Here is a 15529-nt window from a genome sequence, read left to right as displayed (position 1 = left end):
GCCCCCTGCCACCATCTTTTTAAATTACAATGAAGGGACCAAAATAAAAATTAAGTTTACCAAAAGCATTTAGAGATCCTCCAATACTCACTCCTTATTCTCTCGAATAATTCTGGAAGGCAGTTGGAGACCTGGGTCGTAGCTCTTTGTGGAGGACTGGGCCACAGTGGTGACAAGATGGCATGGGTCCATACCCATGGGAGAAGCGTAGTTCCCCGGGCGCATGATGGTGTGTGGGCAGTGACGCCATGCATCATGGGCTAATCACGTGCGAAACTCCACTTGTGAGTCACTTGTGCGTCCCTGGGTTCCTCCAGCACACCCACAGGAGGAAGGGACCAGGGTGCTGTCTGTCTGTGATCATGTGTATCTTGGAGAAAAAGAAGAAAATCCAAATCCAAAGTCATGAAGTCCATTTCAACTCAGGGAGACCTGGTAGGACAGAGTAGAACTGCCCCACACGATTCCTAAGGTTGTCACTCTCTGGAAGCTGACAGCCACATCTTTCTCCCGCAGTGCAGCTCCTGGGTTTGTAAAAGCTGACCTTTTCGGTTCACAGTCCAGTGCCTAACCCACAGTGCCACTAGGGCTCCTAAATGAAGAGCAATGTGATAAATTGTCTGAATGATCTGCTCCCTTAAAGATGAAACCAAAAAACCCAAACCTGCTGCCAGAGTCCATTCCTACTCAGCGACCCTGACAGAGAAGAGCTGCCCCACAGCGTCTCCAAGGCTGTAAGTCTTAGTGGACGTGGATTGTGAGATTCTTCTCCCACATGGCAAGCAGCTGGTGGGATCAAACCGCCTTACAGTTAGCAGCCTAGCACTTAATTCACTGTGCCACCAGGGCTCCTTAATAGAAGAGTAACTGCTGACCCGCACCTAGTATTTACTATGCAGCCGGTACTCTTCTAAGTACTTGGCACATGTGAATGAATCCTCACACCACCATCATGTTCAGACCGGGGAGCTGAGGTAGCAACCCTAGGACTCAAGCCTACACTCTGAGGCCCCAGTCTGCCTTTGACCCCACTACCCCCTGAACATGGAAGCTGGGGTCTGTCCTCATCACTCTTCACAGGGGACTTAGAGACGGCAGTTCTGTCTTCTCTACATTTGTTTTCAGTGTCTATGTTGTTGTTGTTAAGAGCTGTCGAGTCGGTTGCAACTCATAGTGACTATGTCGGGTTTCCAAGGAGTGGCTGATGGGTTTGAACCACCAGTCTTGTGGTTTGCAGTCCAGTGCTTATGCTGGAATGCTACACCAGGACTCCTTGGGACTTTTCATCCCGCTTCAGTGTGCTGAAAGTCGCTCTGTGTGTCTTCTCTCTCTGCACAGGTCATCACATGGAAGTAGCAGGTACCGGAAGAACAGCCCAGTCACCAAGTGAAAGGTAAACGACACTTCCAACGTCATTTTAAAGCATAAAATCCACAGCTAACTGCAGAGTCCATTTTTCAGACCATGGGAATGCAGCCTAGGGCCTTATATCACCTAAAAAGTGAATTTAAAAAGTTCATAGAAAATTTGAATAAAAAGATGATAGAAAATAAATAGATAAAATATACTAAAAGGGAGGTGGGTGGCTATAAAGGCACAAAGTGACTGGCTTACAAGTTTTCAAGAGGGAGTTTAGTTTCAGAGTGTGTGGGGGAATTGTTTTCATCTTGTCTAGACAGGTCTGGTGAAAAGCGATGGGGATAAGTTCTTAAGATTCAATAGTGAGTAACTGTTATCATGACTAGTTGTAATTGTCACACCTGTAAAGGTAGAAGGAATCAGACTTCCTGGGGAGGATCCAGGCCTTGAATGCAGTGGGTCTGGTATCTTTGAACGAATGCATTGTGTCTCTCCCAGTCAGCCTGTCCTGAGCAGGGTTCCTTTCTCATTTCAGTTGCGACCCCAACAGAGTGAAAGCGGAGCCCATGGATGATTCTGGTACGTGCTGAATCTTTAACCATGTATTTAGTAGGTTATCATATAACTCTTGTTCTAAAACGCTGGGGGCTGGAATACTACTTTACCCCAACAGGGGCCTTACATGAAGAAAATCGTATTATACTTAAATAGCTAAAAAAGAGATTCTTTTGTTTCAGGAAATAACTGGTTATCAAAGACAGATATTACTGGAGTCTCTGGCTGGTGTAAATGGTTAAGTTCAGGTTGTCTGTTAACAGAAAGTTGGGAGGTTCGAGTCTACCAGAGGTAACATGAGAGAAAAGCATGGTGATTGCTTCCAAAAAGATCAGCCACTGAAACCCCACGGAGCACAGTTTTCTGCTGACACACACGGGGTTGTCTTCAGTCAGAGTCAAGTCAGTAGAAACGGGTTATTGTTAATTAAGGTGTTATTAAACCCCAGACCCACTGCCGTGGAATCAATTCTGATTCATAGAGACACTGCTGAACAGAGTGTCCTGGTGTGGCGCTGTGGGTTAATGCACTGGACTGCAAAGTTGGTTTGATCTGTAAGATCAGCGGTTCAAGCTCACCAGCCACTTCTTGGAAACCCTATACAGGGTCGCTATGGGTCGGAACCAACTCGACGGCACTGAACAACAACAACATAGAACAGAGAAGAACTCCCCCCTAGAGTTTACAAGACTGAATCTTTAGGGGAGCAGACAGCCTGGCCTTGCTCCCTCAGAGCAGCTGGTAGGTTACACTGCCGACTTTGTGATGACCAGTCCAGCACTTAATCCACTGCACCACCAGGGCCACTAAGATGTTACTAGGTAGATATATTTGCAAAAGAAATATTATTTTGATCCCATTTTTATTAGAACTCAAGTGTGAAATGAGCAAAATGTCTTAAATACTAATTTGGAATTATTACTTGGTTTACAAGGGTAGCACTTTTAGATGTCTTATTTTACTGCTTTCTTGCTATGTTCTATGATTTCTAAATGTTCTGTAATATCCATACATTATGCTGAAAATGTAGTATGGGAAAACTTTTTAGTGGATGAGATTGATTAGCCCCATTCCACACACACACAAAGAAACAGCATCAACTCGAGGGAAAATATTAAAAGGTTAAGAATAGGAAAAAGAAGTGTTTAAGAGAAAAACAAGGGAGTGAAGGATAAGAAAATATTAAAAATGGAAAAGTTAGAAAATTTTAAATAAATAAGTACACAAAACTAAAACTCAGGTAAAAATGAACACAAACTGGCTGTTGTTCGGTGCTTTTGAGTCGGTACCGACTCATAGTGACCCTGTGCACAACAGAATGAAACACTGCCCAATCCTGGGTCAACCTCACAATTGTTGCCACGCTTGAGCCCATTGCTGCTGCCACTGTGCCAATCCATCTCACTGAGGGTCTTCTTCTTTTTCTCTGACCCTCCACTTGACCAAACTGGCTCTTAGAAGGTAAGATTGCAATTTAATCATATTTACAAAACAGTCACCAGCTGCTGGCAAGTCACTTCCTACTAAGCAACCCGATGTGTGTGTCAAAGCAGGACAGCACTCCATAGGGTTTTCCAGGATTGTTTATTAGAAGTAGATTGCCAGACCTTTCTTCTGAGGTCCCTTTGGATGTACTCGGATCTCCAGCATTTCATTTAATAGCTGAGGACTTTAACCATTTGCACCACCCAAGAACTCCAAAGCAACCTATAAACACAGAACAAACAGTTCAAATTGTGTTGTTGTTGGGCACCGTCATGTCAGTTTAAGCTCATAGCAGTCCTGTCCACAACAGAACAAAACACTGCCTGGTCCTGCACCCTCCTCATAATCGTTCTGTTTGAGTCCATTGTTGCAGCCACTGTGTGAGTCCATCTCCTTGAAGGTCCTCTCTTTCACTGACCGTCTACTTTACCAAGCATGATGTCCTACTTCAGGGCCTGGTTCCTTCTGATACCCTGTCCAAAGTATGAGCGACGAAGGCTCACCATATTTGCTTCTCAGGAGCATTCTGGCTGTGCTTCTAAGACAGACTTGTTCATTCTTCTGACAGTCATTCAGTATACTTCTCCCACAAAGGCCTTTATAAAGCCCCCATTTTAGGTAGCCAATGTCTAAGTTGCCCATCTCTATCAACCCTGTGTACAGAGGGAATAGGATTGATCTTTGACTTCCATCTTCTTTTGATGCTCCTGAATCATTCCATATTTTGCCCATGTTGTTGTTGTTAGGTGTCATCGAGTTGATACTGACTCATAGCGACCTTTTATGCACAGCAGAACAAAACACTGCCTGGTCCTGGACCAACCTCACTATTGTTGCCACACTTGAGCCCATTGATGCTGCCACTTTGCCAGTCCATCTCTCTGGGGGTCTTCCTCTTTATCTCTGACCCTCCACCTTATCAAACATGATATCCTTCTCCAGTGACTGGTCCCTCCTGACATGACAATATGTCTGAAGTATGAGAGACGAAGTTGGCCATCCTGGCCTCCAAGGAGCACTCTGGCTGTACTTTTTCCAACTGTTGGTTCTTTTGGCAGTCCATGGTACTGTCAATATTCTCCTCCAACACCATAACTCAAAAACATCAATTCTTCTACAGTCTTCCTTATTCACTGTCCAGCTTTCACATGCATATGAGGTTCTTGAAAACACTAAGGGTCAGGCACACCTTAGTCCTTAAGCTGACATCTTTGCTCTTCAACACTTTAAAAGGTCTTATGCAGCAGATTTGCCTAATTCAATACGACGTTTGATTTCTTGTCTCCTGCTTTCATGAGTGTTGATAGTTGATCAAGAAGAATGACGTTCTTGACAACTTCAATCTTTTCTCCATTGATAAGAATGTTGTTTATTGGTCCAGTGGTGACGATTTTTGTTTTCTTGACATTGAGATGGAATCCATACTGAAGGCTGTACTCTTCGATCTTCATCAGTAAATATTTTAAGTCCTCTTCACTTTCAGCAAGCAAAGTTGTATCATCTGCATATCGCAGGTTGTTAATTTTGCCCATGGAATCCTTCAATATTACAACTCAAGGCTTAAATTTTTTCTTCAGTTCTGACAGCTTGAGAACCGCTAATTGTACCTTTCCTTTTGTTTTTCTAACCTAATTTACAATGAACTCCTTGATAATCTGAAAGAGCAATAACAGTCAATATTAACAGAAAAAGAACTGGAGAAGAGAAAATAGAAACTGGGGTGAGAGTGAAATGGAGCTCAGGCCCCCAGCTCCCGTAAGCAGCCAAGGCAGGATTTCTGCTCAGTGCCTTCCCCAGTTCCCTCGACCTCTCGAATCTCTGGCCTGGAGGTCTTGAGTGTGGAGTGGACAAGTCTCTTCAGTGGACCACTCAGTACCCTATCCAGTCCAGAATATGGTGGCTGTTTAAAGTTGATCTCTTTCCCACAAAGGAGTTTGACACGTCTCCTTAATTAACCTCCCGGAACCTCTCCCTTCTACACAACAGTGAGACCCCGTTGTCCCTCATTTCTGCACACTAGCATATGCTTGGTAGGAATGCCATCTCAAATGAGAGTCTGGGGAAAATGTCCCCTGTCCATGTTCGTAAAAACATCACAACATAATGAAAAGAAACAAGCCAAGAATTTCAACTCTGCAGAATTCAGCTGTAATCTCATCTGCAAGAATGTCTTAAACTCTTACCTGTTTAATTTTAGCCCTGAATGCTCTTCAGAACTCAAATATGTGCTGCTTATGTCTTGGGTAGTCACAAGAGACTTTAAAACCCCAAGCTGCAGGCTCTTCTGAGTAACTGGGGAGGCGTGAATTCCCCAGCCCCTGAGTTCCTGCCTCTCACCAGCTCTGGAGGTGGGATGCACTTCTCATTCCTCCTTAAGATAGGCTGTCTATGGACATGGGCTTCAGTTTGGGCAAAAATATTTAACTTTCCACCGTGGTTTTCATGATGCAGTATGAATACCTTCCAGCACAGACTCCTGAGAATTTAGTGCCCGATGGTCTTATCTCTTGGGAATAGCCACTAAATATTTAGATGGCTTTGAATTTTTTTCTTTCTTCCTCTCTCTTTTGAGAAAAAGCTGAAGTAAATCTGCTTTCATTAGCATTTCAAATTCAACAATCTACACTCTCAAATCTGGTCTCAATTTTCTGGAGTTTGAGGAGTTTTTCTTTCAAAGCACAGCCGGAAAAGCATGTTTATCAAATGTTTCTGTTGGTTGAGTTTTGCATGTCTAGTCAAGTGGCTGGAGCCCTGGGGTGGTACTGTAGGATAACAAGTGGGACAGTGGTTCAAACCCACCAGCCACTCCTCAGAAACCCCATACAGGGTCACTATGAATCTAACTGACTCGACGGCACTTAACAACAGCAATCAAGTGGTAACTTGGATTTTTAACTAAGAATGTGTTATGAAATATTATAAAAGGTATACATACTGGGAATTCAAAGTTCAGACTAGACATACTTGTGTTGTTAAGTGCAACCCTTTATAGGGTTACCGAGGAGCGGCTGGTGGGCTTGAAGTGCCAAATTTGTGGTTCTCAGTCCAGTGCTGATCTTACAGTCCACACTAGGAGTTCAAGAACAAGCTGTACTTGTAGTGATAAGTTAAATTCTTCTTTGCTTTTTCACTCTCCTCTCTCAAACCTCATGCTCCTAAATCTCCCTGCACACCTCAAATCTCTCTGTACTTTAGAAGTAACAATGCATGCTCATTGAAAATTCAGATTATTTGCAAATAAACACACAGATGCCATTTTTCTCCTTTTATGTATCATGTTGTTGTTGTTAAGTGCCATCGAGTCAGTTCCGACCCATAGTGACCCTGTATAGGGTTTCCGAGGAGCAGTTGGGTATTATAGGCCTCAGTATATCAACTTTCCACCCATCACACTACCTTGTCCCATGTGTTAAGTGATTTCCTCAATTTAATCTTCCGTGTTATGAATATAATCATCAGCCATATTGCAAAATATGATTGATGCCAAGCCATCCTTCCCACAGCAGTATCTGCTTCTCTGTTGGGTTCAATAATCCACTGCAGTGACCACAGAACTCAGACACCGTGCTCACAGTTCCGGGGTTTTATTAGGGAGGTGAACAGGTTACAATGCAGGGTCAGAAATACTCAGAGCACGGTTGTTCCTCATTGGTGTCCGTAGGCAGCCCTCACTCTGAACAGCAGATGTTACAGAGCTCTTTGAGTGCTGCTGATAAATGCCCACAGGACACGCCACTCCACCTCGGGCCTCAGCCTGAAGGCGCTGAGCTCTAGCTCTGTGGGTCCACAAAGCTCTCTCTCTCTCACTTAAGTGCCTGGAGGTCCCCCAATTTACAAGCAAGCCTCCTGCCCAAAGTCATTGAGCTTCACTTGCTCCATGGTCTGGGAAGCCCACCATTCCATATTGTGCTCTGGTTCTAGACCCTGCTCTGCTACTCCTGTGTGCTACAGCTTTTGGTCCTGGGATCAAAGAGGTTCAATGTGCGCTGCACTCACACTCTTCTTCTCTGATGGTCATGAGATTCCCTCCCTCCTGCTTCTGAGATGGTTCATTTCATACACATTATATCCATCCTAGAGTTTCAAGTTTCTATCATTACAATGAGCTCTGTTAACATCCTCAGCCGACCCATGTCATCCTATCAGTATCTTCTCCTGCCTTTCCTTATGGCAAAAGCATTGTTTGGTGGGAGTTACAGATGATGACTAGAAGATATGTTAGATAATTCACTATACCACATACACCCAATCTGTCCCTCAGTTCTTCTACCAAAGTCTTCTTTTTTGGCAACCACACTTTTAAGTATTGAGACCCACTGTCGGGGACCTGCCTCGACATAGGGGTTCGGTTCACGAGGAGAAGATACCTGACGGCGGTAAAGATATATCAAGAATACACAGAAGGAGACAAAGAGAGAGACAAAGAGAGAGACAAAGAGACACTCCGAAACCAGAGTGAATGCTGGACTGGCATCAGGCAGATCCTGCATTGCAAACATCTCAGCCACGAAGGCCATAATATCTTGCATAGTGAACATCTTAGCTAAACAGGCAGTATGGTTGCAAGGCTGGACTGTGCCCCCTGCATGCTGTAACGCACGCCTTGCCAGTCATAATGCCCCTGGATTTGTTCTGCACCTTCCTTTTATTTAGGGGAGGTGCTTTACACCAAGCTGGGAGGGGCTTAGGCAAGGTACAGCTGTCATTCTTATTTTTCCAGACATTCAGGTAACTTTACATCGTACTTCGCTGGTTCGAATCCCAGGCCAGCAACTTGGTTTCTCAGGCTCAATTAACATATCTATAGCCCCTGAGCTCAGTTGGGGGAAGGTGAGAGGTAAGGACAAAAGCTTGGGCGGAGTCCCGCTGTTTCTGCTTCCTAAGCCAGGTTTTCAGGAACTTGGCTGAATAGCTAACACTTGGGAGAGATTCAGGGTGGATGGCTTTTTTGTCTGTAGAACAAAGAACTGTGAAGTAGCTAAGATGTTTTTAGTTAATCCTTTGGAGAGAGGCTTGACCTTGCAATTTTTACAGTCTGGGCTGTTAGGAAAATATCACATTTATCTGTGGATTATCAAGGGCTCCATGTATTAAATTAATACATGTAATTGAATATTAAGATGAAAAACAATTTGCTATTGACTGCCAGGTAGCTAGATCTGTTACACTCAGGCCTATAGGGCCTCGAACCTCTGACCAGTCTTACACGGTCTGCAACAACCCACTATCCTTAAACTGACAGAGATGTTAAAGGTTTCAGAAGACCCCTCATAACTTGTGAATGAGTGCTAAACAGTGAATCTGTAAGATTCTGTAGAATCAAGCAGTGGACTGTGAGGTCAGTTTGAACCGCAAGGCTGGAGGCTCAAACCCACCAGTTGCTCCTTGGAAAGCCTATACAGGGTTGCCATGAGTCAGAACTGACTGGACGACACTTAACAACAGCAACATCATTAACCTGAATGGTTAAATTACATGTATAGGTTTGTATCCACTGTCTTCTGCTGTATTGAAAGTATCCTCAAATTTAGTGGCTATTATGATGATTCTGTTTCACATTCTTTTTAAAATGTTTTATTGTGAATTATGTGATAGTTTACATGGGAGAACATTAGTTTTATATTCATCCTGTCATACACCATTTCATTGCCATGGTTACCATCCCCTCCATGCATCATCAACCAACCAAAGGGTATACCTTGCAAGCCTGCCCCACCGGTTGTCAGCACACAGCTCCTCTTCCTCTCTGGGTCTAGAGTCCCCAGCTTCTCCATCTCTCCACATCATCATCTCTGCCTCCATCTCTGGCGTCACTGTTTCTCTGCTGTTTCACATTCTTGTGGGTACATTGGTAGCCCTCTTATTTGCACCAGCTCAACCGGGCTGGGTGGCTGGGGATGGTCATATTACAAATAGACATATATACTGGGTAGGGAGAAATGTCTGACTCTTTTTATGTATTCTTGTCACCGCTTTTCCTTTTGAGGACTTTTGGGTTTACTTGGTGTAGTTTCCCCAGTTTTTGAAATCATTTCATTCCATCTCAGAAGAATATTTACAGTGTTTCGGTTAAATGCGTGGGTATATTCCGCCATCTTGAAAATGGAAGATTCCCAAAACTGAGAACTAGAACCCTCCCTCCCTTCTACACTATGTTGACAAGCCAAATTGGTTCCTAGCAAGTGAGTTACAATTTCTTTTGCTGATTGCCATGTTTCTATTTGGATTCAAACAGAACTTAGAGGTTATATGAGCTGGCAAACTTTCTTTATTGGTGCCTTTGACCTGACACATCCTTTTTGACTCCCCTTTGTGTTCCAAGGAACTTCACCTAAAGCAGTGGATGCATCGGTCAAGAAAGAATCCGAAGATCCTAATTACTATCAATATTATTTTCAAGGTAATATTGGTCCTAATTTTCTTCTCCTATAATTATGTGTGATGGAAATTTCTATTGAGCACCCATCTGAAAAACAGGCAAAAAGTAATAAAGATTTTCAAATATGCTAACTTATCATCTAGCACTTGGAATCTATAACTTTGCAATTATAAAATATATTCTCTTCAGCCTAGACCCACATGCTCTTAGGTGCATGTGATTCTCGATATAGTTCCTCGTGCATCTTTCTTGAATTAACAGTTTTTATTTTATGTGTCCTGGAATAATTTCCCTCTTAACTGTTTCCCAGCCACTATGAAGGTCCAGCCAGTCCCCCATGTTACTGGGAAAATATGAAAAGTTGAAAGAGATGGAGGGATGAGTCAAGAAACTGAAATGCCTGCCTGTCTTTAATAACAGCTGTTACCTCATTGTCATCATACAAGTTCAATGGGGAACAGAAGACACTGAATACAGTCTGTTGTAAGGCGCCGTTGAGTCAATTCCAACTTCTAGCGACCCTTCGCACAACAGAACAAAACATTGCCTGGTCCTGCGCCATCCTCGTGTGTGTAATACAATATACCTGCCAAATACCTACACTCCAAAATGTGCAATTCAATGGCTCAGGCCCCCACCCAAATGCTAAGTGTAGCCCTTTGACCCTTGTATAGCCTGCAGATTCTCTGACACTGTGAATGTGGGCCAAGTGCAGGGAAAACTGGCAATTTATCCAATGTCAGCTGTTCCTAACCAACCTTAACTTTCAACATCTACAGCATTCAGTACCTCCCTAAAGTTTTTGAGTTTTGTTTCTGTGTGTTTTGCTTTGAAATTTTCTTGTGAAATACATCGAGGGGAGCATAGTGGCTCCGTACGGATAAGCACTGGACTGCAAACCACAAAGTTGGTGGTTCGAGCCCACCGACCACTTCATGGGAGAAAGATGAGACTTTCTGCTCCTGCAAAGATGTGCAGCCTTGGAAACCCTAAACAGGGTCACTATGAGTCAGAACTGACTTAACAGCAACAACGAAATGCATCTAAGTTCCCCTGGGTGGTGCAGTCAGCATGGGTTGGTGGTTGGAACCCATCCAGTGACACATGGGGACTCAAACCTGGAGGTCTGTTTCTGAAAGGGCAGAGCCACTGGACCCTGGATGCATGGTGTCTTCACAAGGCAGAATCAATTCCACCACAGCTGCCAACAACAAAAAGAGATATGACATCAAATTGGCCCATCGGATCCATTTCTAAGTTTACATTTCATTTGGCATGAAGTACTTTCAAAGTACTGGGCAACCTTCACTAAGTTGATAAACTTCCAACTTGTATCCCCTGCTCCCAGCAGAAACTCAACTCTCTACCAATCAAATAGTGACTCCCCAGCGCTCCGCACCCTCACACTCCAAGCCCTCAGACAGCTTGAATCTACTCTCAGCCTCTCTGAATTTGACCCTTAACTTTTAGTAAGATTCCCCGCCCCCCCGTAGAATCTAAAGGCAGTGTCCAATGAACACAGCATTTTTGTTGTAAGGGCTCTGCTCTGGGCCAGACCCCCTGAACTCCATCCAGCCTGTTGCTGATCCTTGTGACCAATACCCTCCCCTCTCCTTAGGGATTCCTCTCTGTCCACCCTACATGCCCATATCAAAACTCCTCTCCAGCAATCAGGATCTGCCTATGTGCTGCCCCTGCTCACACACTATCTGTGGCTCCCCAGTTCTTATGGAGGCCCAACTGACTCTCACATGTTTCCCCCTCTTTCAACCTCTCTCCTCTCCGTCCAGATCCCCCACACCCTCACCCCTCACTCACCAGTCTGTGACTGACTGCCTAACAACACCAATATACGTTGTTCAGTGGTGTTGGTTACATTTCCCACATGATTTCCATTCTGGTTCTGTTTTCATTATTTTTGCTTCCCTACCCCCTTGTCCCCCACCTTCTCTTTTTCGTTGTTGTTGTTGTGAAGTGCCATCAAGTCAATTCCGATCCATAGTGACTCTGTATAGGGTTTCTGAGGAGTGGCTGGTGAGCTTGAACCTCCGACCTTGCAGTTCGAACAGCTTTGCAGTGTGGCGCATCAACCGTCAGCGCCACACACTGTAAGGTAAATGTTGACTGTTGGTTCTCATAGAGATGATTGTTTTTTTAGTGTTGTGATTTTTCATTAAAAGGAGCGCAGTACTCATGGATGGTAATGTTTACTTTACCAATCGGCTGTTGGACTGAAAGCTGACTGGGTTACAGGAGTAGTTTCGGTTCAGAGGTTAAAGGGTATCTTAGGGCAGTAGTCTCGGCTGTCTCTGCCAGTCCAGGTAGGTCTGGCCTTGTTTTCTTTTCCTTTTTTGAGTTTTGTTCTACAATTTTCTCCCATTCCGTCTGGAACCATGAGAACGGTCAGTGTGGTAGCTGGTCACCATCTAGTTCTGGACTCTGGAGAGGTGAGGAGGTGGTTCATGTAGACAGTTGGTCCTATAGACTAGTTTCTTCTAGAAGTCATTGGTTTCCTTCTTTCTCTTTTGTTCCAGACAAGTGGAGGCCAATAGTTCTATCTTAGATGGTCTTCCTCGATGTCTTAAGACCCCAGATGCTAATTCTGAACTAAGATGTAGAAGAAAATCTTTATATACTATGTTGTGCCAGTGTCTTACCGGACTGTGGTGTTAAGCCTTCAAACTGAGTAGACCAATCATGTAGAGGGTTTGGTTATGTTTGGAGGCATGTGCCCCTGTGTGCTGTATTATATGAACATGTGAGCAGCACACTCAGCCATGTATACAGTTATACCTACAGGTACACCAGTATTTGCTCACCTATATACACTCATAACCTTCCTATAAGGAGCTCTGGTAGCATAGTGGTTACGAATCAGGCTGCTAACCTCAAGGTCAGCAGTTTGAAACTACCAGCCATTACGCAGGAGAAAGATGAGGCTTTCTGCTCCCATCAAGATTTACAACCTCGGAAACCCTGTACAGGGACACTATGAGTCGGAACTGACTCCACGGTACTTAACAACAACAACACGAACCTTCCTATACGTGCAGACATATCTATCTACGTCACCACTCAAGTATGTTTTGATTTGTAATCACTGTTGTTGCAAGTTATATGTGCTACAGCACTTACCAATGATGCTCTTATTCTTGTGAATTTCTAGTGTCATCATTGACCTTGGGTGGGTTGTGCTCACTTCGCTGACATTTGTTGTTTCCTTTCACATCACCAAAACTGACAAGGGGCCACTGTCCAGAGAGTGATTCCTCCCCTCCATCCCTGCCTGGTAGCATAGTGGTTACGAATCGGGCTGCAAACCTTAAGGTCAGCAGTTCGAAACTACCAGCTGTTCCGCGGGAAAAAGATGAGGCTTTCTACTCCCATAAAGATTTACAGCCTCAGAAACCCTGTACAGGGTCGCTATGGGTCGGAACCGACTTGACAGTACTTAACAACAACAACCTGCCTGGTAACGACCCAAGAATGTTGATTTCTGTGTGTATACCCATTTGTGTGTGTGTGTTTATAAAAGTAGGGCCATACAATATTTGTCCTTTTGGGCTTGACTGGTTTCAGCCAGTGTCATTTAGTCATGTTCTAAGATGTTTCGTGGACTCATCATTCTTTATTGCTGCATAATATTCCATTATATGTAGGTACAACAATTTGTGTATCCATTCATCCATTGATGGACACTTTAGTTGTTTCCATCTTTTTGCTGTTGTGAATGAGCATGGGTGTGCATATGTCTATTCATGATACTGTTATTAAGTCTCTAATACACCCAGGAGAAGGGTCCTGGTGTGGCGCTGTGGGTTAATGTGCTGGACTGCAAAGTCAGTTTGAACCACAAAGACGGCGATTCAAGTTCACCTGTGGCTCATCAGAAACCCTATACAGGATTGCTATGGATTGGAACCAACTCAACAGCACTTAACAACAACAACAGCGTAACTAGGAATGGGATTACTGGGTGGTAAGGTATTTACCCCACCTGAATTTAGAGACCATCTCAAGAACAGATTTCATACATTAAATGCTATTGACCGAAGACCAGAAGAGTTGTGGGATGACATCAAGAATATCATACAGGAAGAAAACAAAAGGTCATTAAAAAGACAAAAAAGAGAAAAGAAAAAAATGGACATCAGAAGAGACTCTGAAACTTGCTCTTGAGCATCTAGAAGCTAAAGCTAATGGAATAAATGAGGAAGCAAAACAGCTGAACAGAAAATTTCAAAGGTCAGCTCAAGAAGACAAAGTCAAGTATAATACCGAAATGGGCAAAGACTCAGAGTTAGAAAACCCAAAGGGAAGAACACGCACAGCATTTCTCAAGCTGAAAAAAACTGAAGAAAAAAATTCAAGCCTCGATTTGCAATACCGAAAGATTCTCTGGGCAAAATATTGAATGATGCAGAAAGCATCAAAAGAAGATGGAAGGAATACCCAGAGTCACTGTACCAAAAAGAAATTATTGATGCTCAACTATTTCAAGATACTGAAGGAAGAAGTCCAAGCTGCTCTGAATCCATTGGGGAAAAACAAGATGCCAGGAATTGACAGAATATAAATCGAAATCTTTCTACAAACTAAGCCAGCCCTGGTTTAGATAGTGCATTCATTCATCTGTACCAACAAATTTGGAAGACAGCCATCTGGTCAACTGATTGGAAGACATCTATATTTGTGCCCATTCCAGAGAGAGGTGAAACAGTGGATTGCAGAAATCTTCTAACAATACCATTATTATCACATGCAAGTAAAATTTTCTGAAAATAACTTTTAAAAATGGTTGCAATCGTACACTACCAGAGATTTGCAAGAAATTCAACCCAGATTCAGAAGAGGACATGGATCTAGGGATATCATTTATGATATTAGATGGATCTTCACTGAAAGCAGAGAATACCAGAGTTTACTTGTGTTTTATTGACTATGGAAAGGCTTTCGACTGTGTAGATCATGACAAATTATGGATAACATTGTGGAGAATGGGTATTCTAGAACACTTAGTTGTGCTCATGAGGAACCTGTATATAGACTAAGAGGCACTCATTCAAACAGAACAAGGGAACACTGAGTGGTTAAGAATCAGAGTTGTATCATTTCACCGTATTTACTCAATCTGTATGCTGAGCAAATAGTTGGAGAAACTGGATTATATGAAGGAGAACGTGTTATCAGGATTGGAGGAAGACTCATTAACAACCTTGCTTACTGAAAGTGAGGAGGACTTAAATACTTAATGATGAAGATCAAAGACTACAGCCTTCAGTGTGGATTGCACCTCAATATAAAGAAAACAAAATTCCTCACAACTGGATCAATAGTTAACATCATGATAAATGGAGAAAAGTTTGAAGTTGTCAAAAATGAATTTTGCCTGGATCCACAATCAACATTCATGGAAGCAGCAGTCAAGAAGTCCACCTGACGGCAGTTTGAAACTACCAGCCGTTCCGCGGGAGAAAGATGAGGCTTTCTGCTCCCTGGGAAACCCTGTACAGGGTTTGAAATGACTCCACAGCACACAACAACAACAACAACATATGCATGTGAAAGTTGGTCAGTGAATAAGGAAGACCATAGAAAAATCAATGCATTTGAATTATGGTGAGTTTGAACCACTGAGCTTGCTGTTCAAACCAACTTTGTAGTCCAGTGCTTATCCTGTGGTGCCATTCCAGGACTTCTATTGGGGAACAGTCACTAAGTATTTAGGGATAACAGGCCATGAGGGATGTA

At 43.4% G+C, this 15529-nt stretch overlaps 1 protein-coding gene across 1 annotated transcript in view; it reads left to right on the top strand.

Moving 5' to 3' along the window:
• LOC102818476 (general transcription factor II-I repeat domain-containing protein 2-like) overlaps positions 1-15529 on the top strand; it is an 80760-nt gene that overhangs the window by 40685 nt on the left and 24546 nt on the right. Inside the window, exons 6-8 of the mRNA XM_006859843.1 lie at positions 1339-1393; positions 1895-1938; positions 9722-9799. Of these exons, the coding sequence (XP_006859905.1) occupies positions 1339-1393; positions 1895-1938; positions 9722-9799 (177 nt within the window). The remainder of the gene's footprint in view (positions 1-1338; positions 1394-1894; positions 1939-9721; positions 9800-15529) is intronic.

Source organism: Chrysochloris asiatica, unplaced genomic scaffold (assembly GCF_000296735.1).
Source record: "Chrysochloris asiatica unplaced genomic scaffold, ChrAsi1.0 scaffold00034, whole genome shotgun sequence".
NCBI lineage: Eukaryota > Metazoa > Chordata > Mammalia > Afrosoricida > Chrysochloridae > Chrysochloris > Chrysochloris asiatica.
The sequence above is the reverse complement of the archived record's forward strand: the minus strand, read 5'-3'. Positions and strand labels throughout refer to the sequence as shown.